Source organism: Gorilla gorilla, chromosome 12 (genome assembly GCF_029281585.2).
Source record: "Gorilla gorilla gorilla isolate KB3781 chromosome 12, NHGRI_mGorGor1-v2.1_pri, whole genome shotgun sequence".
Taxonomy (NCBI): Eukaryota; Metazoa; Chordata; class Mammalia; order Primates; family Hominidae; genus Gorilla; species Gorilla gorilla.
Window position 1 is genome coordinate 107,970,904 of NC_073236.2, and position 12,442 is coordinate 107,983,345.

Below are 12,442 nucleotides of genomic sequence, written 5' to 3' on the forward strand. Positions count from 1 at the left end.
TCTTGATAAAACGTTGTTTCCACATACATGTAGAATCGCAGATTCTGTTAGCAAGAGAAGGGTTAGGAAAAGAGCATCTGTAGTGTGATTTGATTGTCATTATTCTGATTTTCTTCATTACCATGTTTCTGGGCGAGGTTAAAGGAAATTACAAGAAATTATCTTCTTTGATTATTATCTTCTTCCTCCTTTGATGAAGTAGAGTTCTTTGTGGTGGGGTAAAGAGGCACAGTGCACTGACAGATTTTTTTTTTTCAATACTCTGCAGTGTAGCCTCGAAGTTAAGACCTTTTCAACTTAAGACTCTCCTTCTCTCCCTGTAACTGTCTTGTCTTTACTCCAAGCAGACTTGGAAGTCTTCAGCTCCTGAATGGACTGAAACCACGAAATCTGAGTTCCATTATTAATCATGTATTTACCTTAGCTAATTGTGTTTTCAAAACTTTCATCCTTTCGTGTAGTTTTATAGGGTATATGCTCTGTAAGAATTCTCGTTTTCAGGCTTATTGCTTTTCCTATGCCACAGACTCCTTCCTTTCTTCCTTCAAACATGTAAAGATCTCTTATAGTGGGTAACAGTATGTATTCTAGAGCCAGGCAGTCCTGGCTTAAGTCCTGACTTGGTCCTGGCTATCTCTGTGAACTTGAGCAAGTTTCTTAACCTCTCTGTTTTAGTTTCTTCATCTGTAAAATGAGAATAATAATAATTCCTACCTCATATGGTTGGAGTGGGGATTACACGATTTAATACTTTGAAGTACATAGAAGATGCCTGATACATAGGAAGTAGTCAGTAAATGTTACTATTATTATCATTATCCTTTTCATCATCTCCCATGCTCGGTCACTGAGATTTGTTAATTTTTCTTTTTTAGACTCTATCACATTTGCTTCTCTTTGCCCACCAGCACTGATAGAGTTCCATACCATGACATTAGTACCTCATGCTTGGGTATAGTACTGCCACAATTTTCAAGAGAGCGTCTATTAACACCCTCCTGCCTCTAATTGCTAGTTTGTGCCAGTGCTTTTCAGTACTAGACTAATAACAGTTTGATATTGTCACACCCCTGCCCAAGAGCTCACAGCATTTTTCAGAATCTTATTTTATCAAGCCCCTATTCCCTTACCTGACTCTGGCTTATCATTACTTTCTTCCTCTACTCAGGCCTGTCTTGTATTTTCTCATCTACCTTATGTACTTGGACATTTGCTCATGTTCTTCCTTTAGTCTTTAGGCCCTTCCTTAATGTCCTTACCTTTGTACTCTTATTATTTCTGTCCTAGCCATACATAAAGAATCCAATGATTCTTTCTTTTCTTGTTTTTTTTTTTTTTTAAGTTTTGAAATAAAGTCTCGCTCAGTCACCCAGGTGGAGGGCAGTTATGGGAAGAATCCAGTGTTTCTAAGAGCCTTTCTGGATGTTAAGAACTGAGCTTGGTCAGGAACAGGATTGGTAGAAATGGGAGAGACTCAGACTAGAAAGACAGGTTGATTTAGAGATCAGAGTATGGATTGGGGATTAGAGCCTTTAAATTTAAGAATGACAAAGAGGAACTAAAGTCTGAAAAGAAGATCTAAGGTGGAAGGAGCAGTTTAAGGTGTAAGGATTAGGAAGTGAAGGGATGGTATATGAGTGACAACTGAGAGCAAAATTTCTAGGGAGTGTTGAACATCTGAGATGTCGCGAAGGTTTGAGATAGAGCTGGGCAGATCCAGATGGACCAGCTGGTTTTAAGGTCCACATGGACAGGCAAGATGGCGTACTTATAAACTGGTAAGAGAACCAGTTAAGATCAAGAACCAGGTGTTAGCAGTCTGAAGCGGTGAGTAGTGAGGTCTCAGGCACTCAGAGATTGGAGTTGTAACAGAATAAAATAGGTCTCCTGGTAAGGCTCTAGTATCAAAATTAGCACAGGATAACATCAAAACTGAGTGTGCTGAGCCAAAAGACTACTAAATTTCCTTCTGGCTAAGATCAGAACTGGGTTGTGAGAATATTGCTGTTTTGAGGCAACTTGATAGGCTCCTTTACCGGAGGTATAGGGCTAGAGTGACTACGATTAATTAAGGCCTTCACTGATTTCAGTGAACTTACTGTATGTTCCATATTATTGAGCTCCCAATTAAACACCACTACTATCTTGTATTGCTGTAGTAGACAGCTGTGAGTCTCATTTTCTCCATTCATATCTTAAGCTACTTCAGATTAGGACCATTTTTAAAAAAGAGCCTTGTTGTGATATGATTGGCATACAAGTGTGTACATTTAAAGCACACAATTTGATGTTTGACCTATGTATGAGGGTAAAACTATCACAATCAAGAAAACGAACATATTCATCACCCTCAAAAGTTTCCTTGTGTTCGCTTATAATTCTTCCTTTCTGTACCTCTTTTTCCCCTCTCTTCCCCTTTCTATATATATACATACATATATATATATATATATTTATTATTATTATTTTTTTTTAAAGAGGTGGTATCTCGCTCTGTCATCCAGGCTGGTGTGTGGGCGTGATCATAGCTCACTGTAATATAGAACTTGGCTTAAGCAATCCTCCTGCCTCAGCCTCTTCAGTAGCTGGGACTACAGGCATGTGCCACCATGCCTCGCTATTTTCTAGAATTTTATTTAAATGGAATCATACAGAATAAGCTATTTTTGTTTGACTTTCTTCCATTCAGTATATTTATTTTTACCCCCTTAAAAAAAAGTATAGTTATTTTGAGTGTCAGTAGTTCACTTCTTTTTATTGCTGAAGAGTATTCCATTGTATGGATATATCTCTATTTTTTCATATACCTTTTGAGACCAGGAAACAGTCATTCTGTGCGTGATAAGAGAGTTGACTGAATTCGGAGACCAGAGGATGAAAGGGAAGAATAGTATGGAGAGAAAACGAGAATAATTATCTTTGTCTTTGAAGGAAGTGAGTTGTTATAATAGTTGTAGGGTATTTGTTTTGGTCTGACTTGACTTCCTGTTGGTTTATCATTTTTCTGTAATAGTCTGCTAATGCTACTGAAGAGGAGTATAAAAAAACTCAGTTATAGGCCAAGTGCGGTGGCTTACACCTGTAATTGCAGTGCTTTTTGAGGCCAAGGCAGGAGGATCACTTGACCCCAGGAGTTCAAGACCAGCCTCAGCAACAGAGAACTCAGGTCTGTTAAAAATAACAAATGAGCCAGATAATGGTGGCATGTGCCTATGGTCTCAGCTACTCAGGAAGCTGAGGCAGGAGGATTGCTTGAGCCTGGGAGGTTGAGGCTGAAGTGAGCCATGATTGCACCACTGTATTGCAGCCTAGGTGACAAAGTGAGACTCTGTCTCAAAAATAAAAACAACAACAAAAACCAACCTCAATAATCGTGTTACATAGCAACTTCAAGTAAACCTTGAACACCTCTAAATTTGTCTTTCAGACAAAAAAAAATTACAAAGTATTTTTAAAGTTTAGAATTGGAACACAGTATAGATCATGTGTTTCCTAATTTCTTCTAGAAGTCACATCATTAACTACATTGTTATTTAACATATGCTCTCAATTCTGTTGTGTTTACCATAGTTACTGTATTTATTTCAAGGTTTTTCTTTCTAGAATATCTTGATTTTGAATCTGATGATTAAGTTTAAAAATATTTTGTTTTGTAGCCATGCAGGATATACGTACTGTGGGTCTTGTGCTGCCCATGCTTATAAACAAGTGGATCCGTCTATTACGTAAGTAATGTGGTTTTGTTTTAAGTCGGAGAAGCTTGAGAATTTATTGCTTTGTTATAGAAGTAATTTGCTTTTTATACTTATTGTTATTATGTACTCAATTTCATGAGGGATTTGACTTTTGATGAATTTTACTATACTTTATATAGGTTACTGAAAACTTCAATACTTCTTTTTTGTTGTTGTTTGAGCATTTGATTTTTACCTTCCCTTTGGCATGTAAAATGTTTAGTTATGAAGGTTAAATATTTTGTTTTTTGATATTTCTTTGAAAACCCAGAGATGAGCATTCTTAAGAAAAATGCAAAGCCCTCTGATCTGTTTTAATCATTTCGTAATTTAAATTTCTTTATTGTACTTGTTAAAATTGTGGTTACTGAAAGGATAATTTCTCGTTGACAGGATAAGGTATTTGAAATATTTTAGAATCTGACAGTGAATTTAATATGGTGTTTGAGGCATATTAACTCTTAATAATTCAATGACAGCTCTGAACTTAGCTTAAAAAAAAAAAACTTCCTGAGAACTTGAGACTCCTTTAATAGTATACTACTCTGTAAGAAACTTGTGAACTTACAAGAGGTTTTGCTGGAAATAGTCACTCATTTTATTTACACAGTTAATTTACTAGATATGAACCAATATCTGGCCCTTCTTTGCCAGATGTACAAGCTATGTGAATAGGTAAAGCGATCATCTTAGTTCTGTCAAATACTGATTGTTAGGTCTGAATTAGTAGAGATGTAGGATAGTTATTCAAAAGAAATAGCTCATAGCAGCCATGATTTAATAAAGAAAATCATGCACAGACCACTTGCCTTTGAGCAGTTCATTCAAAGGTTTAAAACAAAAAAGCTGTTCTTTCAAATTTTTATGTAGTGTTCTCTGTACATTGTATTATAATTCATTGAAAATTATTTTTAGCAAGTTTTTACTAAAAATAAAGCAATAATATTTCTAAATTGGTGAGGTTTTGGATAGCCCTGTCTCATTTATGATGTTTTGAGGAGCATTGTTAACAATTATTCCTTGATACATGCTTAATATATAATCTTAAGTAATTTCATGAATAAGAGCAAATAGAAGTTAAATTGAAATGATTTTTTAGTCTGGGCCTGGTGGCTCACACCTGTAATCCCAGCACTTTGGGAGGCTGAGGCGGGCCGATTACCTGAGGTCAGGAGTTTGAGACCAGCCTGGCCAATATGGTGAAACCCCGTCTCTACTAAAGTACAAAAAAAAAAAAAAAAAAAAAAAAAATTTGCCAGGCGTGGTGGCACAGGCCTGTAGTCCCAGCTACTTGGGAGGCTGAGGCAGGGGAATCGCTTGAATCCGGGAGGTGGAGGTTGCAGTGAGCCAAGATCGTGCCACCGCACTCCAGCTTGGCAACAGAGCAAGACTGCGTTTCAAAAAATATATATATATTTTGTATAAGCTTCTTTCATTTGACTTGGGCCTATAAACCAGCTATAATAAAAGTTAGTTTATATAACAGCCTTTTCTTTTTGAAACCTTCCTCTATTTGGCAGAAGTTTTATTGATAAAACTCCTGTGCTGATGGGACACCCCAGAGTTAAATTAGGTTTAGGAATTTGTAGAGGGGTATAGATAGAGTTTATGTTCATAGAAGTGGAAAGCATGTGTTAAATAGGTTAATGGAAAGTGAGAAAGAAGGCAAAAGGAAAGAGGAAAAAATGGAAGAGCGCCAAGGACTAAGAAGAGGAAGATTTAAGAAGATGTGTAGAAAGAGAGGCAAATGATGGCTGATGTGATCAAATTATTTTATTTTAATTAATTAATTAAGTATTTTTGAGACACAGTCTGGCTCTGTCACCCATGCTGGAGTGCAGTGGTGCAGTCTTGGCTCACTGCAACTTCTGCCCCCAGGTTCAGTCAGTTCTCCTGCCTCATCCTCCCAGGTAGCTAGGACTACAGGTGCACGCCACCACATTGAGTTAATTTTTTGTATTTTTAGTGGAGACAGGCTTTTGCCTGGCTTTGGCCAGGCTGGTTTCAAATTCCTGACTGCGGGTGATCCGCCCACCTCGGCCTCCCAAAGTGCTGGGATTACAGGCATGAGCCGCTGTGCCCAGCCCGATCAAATTATTTTTTGTAATTAGTATATAATAATTGAATTCTGAATGAATAAATTTTAAGGTCTAAGTGTAAAATTAATAATTGACAGTCACAGTTGAATTCTCTTGAAAGAGGCACTCTCTGGGAATTATAGTGTCTTTAGAGTGCTTTGAGAAAGTAGAGGAAGAACATCCTTAGAGAAAGGTTAAATTCTATACTACCACTTTCTATTCTTACCTTCCACATTAATCCATTTTTGTTCTATATTTCAGCCAGGATCATCTTTTGAAAATGTAAATGATACCCTGTCACTTTCCAGAATTTAAAAGTGGGTGGGGGGTACAAATATGATTTTAAAAGGCATTACAAATAACAGGTAAACATTATTCCAAAATTGATGATAGAATGCTGACTAGCAGCTTGGAAAAAGAATTGGTTTAGAACCTCTGCTAACACCATCCATCAAAGTAAATACTAGTTAGATAAGGGTATTAACATATCTGGAGAGGAATTTCAAGCCACAGCTAATTTGGAACACAATATGTCTTAATGTTTATGGGACATTGTTGGGAAGAGTATAAAACATGATAAATTATAATTAAATTACATGAAAAAATAACTCATGTCATAATGTAACCAGTGGAAGCGATGAACGGACTGGGAAAAATATTTGCAAAAAAAGACAAAGGATAATATCAAAAATAATAAAAATCATAGTACTTAGAGGCTAAATCATCAAAGAATATTAACTGAAATTACAAAAAGTAAATGTAATAAAAATAAAAATGGAAATATGTTTTATTTTTCAAAAAAATGGAAATAAAAACAGTAGTGAGGTACCAATTTAAATGAACAGTTTGAAGAACAATACAGTTATGTAATTCCTGTAATCCAGAACTGGCTAGATTATGACAAAATTAGTTTTTTATAAAAAAATGCATTTCAATGGACTATATCAGGTTAATACTTTAGGAAAGCAATTTGATAATATATATTAAGAGTCATAAAAATGTATATAGTTACTGGCTTAGAAATTCACGTTCGGAAGCTCTATCCTAATAAGTCCCAAAATGGAAAAAGTTAAATGTGTTAGGTTTTCTACAGCAGCATTGTTTTTTAAAGAGTCTAAGTTTCTGATAGTGCATTGACTAAATAAAAAAAGCGGGGTATAGCATTGTGTAAAATTGGGAAAAAAGAGAATGTACTATATGAGGTTAAATAAATTATTATAATGGATGCTAATAGCTTGCATGTGTTTTCTTATATGAGAAATGGATATATTTTTATGGTAAAAAATATAAAGTTTAAAAGCATTTGTGCAAAAATGATTACAGGTTGTGGGGACTAATGATTCTTACACTGACAGAATGATTCTTTGATTTATAATATGACTGGTCAGGGTCTAATAAGATTTTTCTTTTTCTTCTTCTTCTTTTTTTTTTTTTTTTTTGAGATGGAGTCTCTCTTTGTCACCCAGGCTGGAGTGCAGTGGCGCAATCTTGGCTCACTGCAACCTCCGCCTCCTAAGTTCAAGTGATTCTCCTGCCTCAGCCTCCCAAGTAGCTGGGATTACAAGCATATGCCACCAGGCAGGCCTGGCTAATTTTTTTATTTTTAGTAGAGACAAGGTTTTACCATGTTGGCTAGGCTGGTCTCGAACACCTGACCACAAGTGATCTGCCTGCCTTGGCCTCCCAAAGTGTTGGGATTACAGGCATAAGCCGCTGTTCCTGGCCAAGATTTTTCTTTTCACAGTAACTATTAGGGCTGATAACTTAATGGGGAGTGTGAGAGGCAGCTTTTGAGGTGATAATGAAGATTGTTTACAAACAAACTTGCCTGTTCTATGAAGAACTGGTAGCAAAGGTTTTCAGGTGTTGCTTTCCAAGAGAAATGGATGAATAAATTAAAGCATATTTATTTTAAAAGTTTATTAAGTGACTGCTATGATCCAGATATTGTGGTAGTGCTAGACACAGTGATTAATAAAACAGACATGGTTTTAGCCCTGTGCTACTAAATTGGTAGGTGAGATAGATATTAAGCATATGATAATGAATATAGATATCTTATTAAAAGCTAAAAATTTAATTAAAAAGCTGAAAGTGAAATACAGAGGTTCTCAAACTTCTTGGTTTCAGGAACCCTTAACTTATTAAGGACACCAAATGTAGACCACATCTACCTTTGTTGAATGCATTCAAAGTTAAAATGAGATACTTAAAAAATTATTTAAAAAAGTAAACAAATTAGAGGTTAATAAAAATAACATTTTTAAAAATGAGAAATAAGTACATTTTCTAATAGAAGATAGTGGGAAAAGTGGCATTGCTTTACTTTTTTTTTTTTTTTTACAAAATATAAAAATGTCTTACAGTTTTACTAGTTATTAAATCTCCTTTTAGTGTTTGGCTTAATAAAAGACAACTATGTTTTCATATCTGGTTATGCATTCACCCTGTTTTGATCATTTGTTTTAGTTGACGTATATGAAGAAACCTCACACAGATATGTAGTTAGAAAAGGAAGAGGAGTAGTGTAATTACCTTTGCAGATAATTGTGGATATTTTTCTTTAATACTACACCAAAACTCAACAAATGGTAGTTTCTTAAAGGTTAGTTATGATGCGAGATCTGAAGTTACTATCAATGAATTTTTGTACTTTTTTTTTTGAGACAAAGTCTTGCTCTGTCACCAGGCTGGAGTCCAGTGGCGCTATCTCAGCTCACTGCAACCTCCACCTCCCGGATTCAAGTGATTCTCCTGCCTCAGTCTCCTGAGTATCTGGGACTACAGGCGAACGCCACCATGCCCAGCTAATTTTTGAATTTTTAGGGTTTCACCATGTTGGCCAGGATGGTCTTGATCTCTTGACCTTGTGATCGACCTGCCTCGGCCTCTCAAAGTGCGGGGATTACAGATGTGAGCCACCGCACCCAGCCGAATTTTTGTACTTTGTATAAATTCATTGTCTATTTTACAGTTTGAATGGATCTTTTACCTTGCATAATTTTGTAACGTGTGGAGCATTTGGAAAATTTTTATTGGGTTATGCAGATATTTTCAATGCTGGTATTTCATTATATGATAGTAAAAAATCACTTTTTGTTTTGTTTTGTTTTGTTTATTTTTCTTTTTTTTTTGAGGCAGAGTTTTGTGCTTGTCGCCCAGCTGGAGTGCAGTGGCAGGATCTCAGCTCACTGCAACCTCCACCTCCTGGGTTCAAGGGATTCTCCTGCCTCGGTCTCCCAAGTAGGTAGGATTACAGGCATACGCCACCACGCCCTGCTAATTTTTGTATTTTTAGTAGAGACGGTTTCACCATGTTGGCCATACTGGTCTCAAACTGCTGACCTCAGGTGATCCACCCACCTCGGCCTCCCAAAGTGCTGGGGTTACATGCGTGAGCCACTGTGCCTGGCAAAAAATAACATTTCTTAGTGTCACCATGTATTTTATCAGAAAAAACCGTTAATTCTTTGGAGGCTATCAAGCTTACAGTGATAAAAGTTTTATGAAAGTCTAATTTTCACTTGAAAACTTTAATTTTATCATTGACAACAAGTATATTATTTTCTTTAAAGTACTAGATTCTGGTTTTTTTTTTTTTCCCTTTTGAGACAGGCTCTTGCTTTGTCACCCAGGCTGGAGTCAGTGGCATGATCATAGCTCACGCAGCGTTGAATTCCCAGGCTCAAGTGATCCTCCTGTTCCAGCCTTCTGAGTAGCTAGGACTGCCAGCCTGTGCCAGCATGCCTGGCTATTTTTTAAAAATTTATTTTTGTAGAGATGTGGTCTCACTATGTTGCTCAGGCTGGTCTTGAACTCCTGGCCTCAAGCTGTCCTCCCACCTCAGCCTCCCAAAGTGCTGAGATTACAGGCACGAACCACCGTGCCTGACTTCCATTCACTTTGGGGAAATCTGCCAGCTACCTAAATTGGAATAGCCGTAATTTATCTACAGTTGTCTTTTGAAGTAAAAATTTTGTTCCATGAGGAAAATGTCTGGTTCAGCTTACAACTCAAAACTACACAACTGCTTTTTCCTGAAACATACTTCCATATGCAGCAGAATTGTTTTATCACCACAGATTGAATGCATTTTGTCATATAGAATATTAAAAAGATACCTACTCGAGAGTCAAGATTTAATGAAATTAGGAACTCCCTTTTAAACTTAGTGTGAGTAAGGTTAAAAAATAGGACTGCTAGTGCATGTTGATGATACTGCTTTGATCTTTGTTCTAATGGGCCAGTGGTTTTACGCTCCCCTCACCTTTGCACCATAAGTGCAAATGAAAAAAGTAAATAACTTCCTTGCATTCTTATGAAAATAGTTTTAATTTTATGGACTGCTGCATAGGGTCTTGAGGAAAACCAGAATTCCAGAGTTCACAGTTTGAGAACTATTGTGGTAGACCTTAAGAGGGTGACTTGATTTAAATTGTGGGAAAGGTATTGGGGAAAGTATCTCCGGGAACAGATTTTTTTTTTTTTTTTGAGACGGAGTCTTGCTCTGTTGCCCAGGCTGGAGTGCAGTGGCACAATCTCAGCTCACTGCAACCTCTGCCTCCCGGGTTCAAACGATTCTCCTGCCTCAGCCTCCTGAGTAGCTGGGATTACAGGCATGTGCCACCACGCCTGGCTAATTTTTTGTATTTTTAGTAGAGATGGGGTTTCACTATGTTAGCCAGGATGGTCTCGATCTCCTGACCTCGTGATCCGCCTGCTTCAGCCTCCCAAAGTGCTGGGATTTCAGGCATGAGGCACTGCACCCAACCGAGGAACACATTTTTTAAGCCAGGCTAGCCAAGCAAAGGGGAACAATAGCATGGGGGAAAAGTTTGAAGTAGGCAAAGTTGTTGGTGTTATCAAGGAACTGCAAGAAGACCAGTATACATCAAGTATTATGATCAAGGTGGGCAAGAGTAATACCTAATTTGCTAGGGCATTTAAGAGTGTAGAGCCCATTTTAAGGAATCTAGATTTTATCCTGTGACCATGAAATGCCATAAAAGGCTTTAAGCAAGGAAAGTGATATGATCTATGTTTCCAGAAAATCACTTTGACTGTTTAAGGAATTTTAAAAATGATACATTTTAGTTCTTTTCCATATTGGTAGTTGACTGTTATTAAAACTCTAAAAACTCAGAATTCAGGATGTCCTTAGGTAGTAGTAACTTGATTTTGATACATATTTTTCAGCAAGCCTTGCAGGACAGAAAAAGAGAGCAAAAAGAAATGCTTTTTGGGGCCAGATGACATTTTATTCTTTGGTTAAAATGTCTTCACTTCCTGTGAAACACATTTACAAAATTACTTATGTTCCATTATTTGGACTAAGTAGCTGAATAAACAGTCATGAGGGTACACACTCAGGCAGCTTATAGATTGGGTACACAGACTATCGTTGCAAATGTGAATTCTCTATTATAGCTATTATATATGAAGTACATTTATTTCTAAGAGAATGCCTACTGATCTTGCTCCTCCCCCCATTTTTTCATGTTAAAGGTTTTTTTTTTTTTAACTTGTGTATCACCGATGATGTGCTAATATTGAAAAGTTATGCCTTTAAAGACAAAGCACCTTGCAGTCAAATAAAGGGAGAGAAAGTGGCATTGCTTCTAATGCCTCTATTATTTATTTCTCTTCAAAATATTCCTGTGGCCTTGGTGTTTACGGATCTAGCATTCTAACAAAGAAAATGCATGAACTTTAATGTACACTATTCATTTTTTTTTTGTTAGCATTTAGCTAACAAGGAGACCCATTTTGAGATTACTGCTGGTTTAAATGTCCCATCTTACTTTCCTTTCAATGACATTTAGCTTTTTCTGGTTTTGTTTTTAGGTATATTGCTTTTAAGGGTTTTATATTGAGGGGACTTAAACCTTTTTTTCTTATTATTTCTTTTAATCAAATATGGAACTTGATTTGGCTATTGGCGAGTTTTCTACCAAACCAGAAAGAATCTGTAGAATACACAATTGGTTAATTCAGATTGGTGGGGCTCTTTTTCCTTCATCTAGATTGGGGCAGACAAAAAGGCAAACAAGGAAAGTAGTCAGGTATCAGGAGAGTTAATTAGGCTTCCAGCAGACCTCTGGTGTTTATTTCTGGAGCAGTGTATCTTTTGGCTATTGTTAGAACCTTATTACACTTACTTAGGAAATTTATGTATGCCTTGAATTTAGATTGTTATTTTAAAAATCACTTCATATTTTGACTATGTGTTTCAGATTTTCCAGGAGTGCTCTGATGTTAAATATCCTTTCTCTCTGTCTTTTCATATTTTCCTCAATCAGAAAAATGCCCTTTCTCATTATTTGATTCTTGGTTCATGTACTACCTGGCCCTAGTCAGGCTACCTAACCATTTCTGAGTTACCATTCTCTATAGCCCACGTTAGCCTTTAATTTAAAAAAAAGTGTCATGTTATTTATGTGCTATTAAGATAGGTGACCAGAGTGCTATCTTTTAGTTTTTCTTCATTTAGAAATCTATAGATTTGACTTTTTTTTTTGAAATGGTTCTTGAATTGATGATAGAGGTGATGAAAAGAAGTGAGGATTAGCAGTGCTAATAATTACATATTGAAGGAAGAGAGGTAGAAAGATTCTGTCGTCTATAAGGAAC

General features: G+C 36.5%; 1 protein-coding gene across 8 annotated transcripts in view; it reads left to right on the plus strand.

Moving 5' to 3' along the window:
* Nucleotides 1-12,442, plus strand: part of MEMO1 (mediator of cell motility 1) — a 143,575-nt gene that overhangs the window by 75,703 nt on the left and 55,430 nt on the right. For 6 of the 8 annotated variants that reach the window (XR_010130130.1, XM_031008078.3, XM_063696199.1 and 3 more), the window contains one exon: nt 3,657-3,725. The exons of 1 other annotated variant lie outside the window; for it this stretch is intronic. Coding sequence is in view for 6 of the 7 variants with exons in the window: in XM_031008078.3 (XP_030863938.1) it covers nt 3,657-3,725 (69 nt within the window). In the remaining variant the exon portion in view is untranslated. Of the gene's footprint in view, nt 1-3,147; nt 3,167-3,656; nt 3,726-12,442 lie in introns of those variants that run through there. One more of the 8 variants, XM_063696200.1, reaches the window with a different exon arrangement.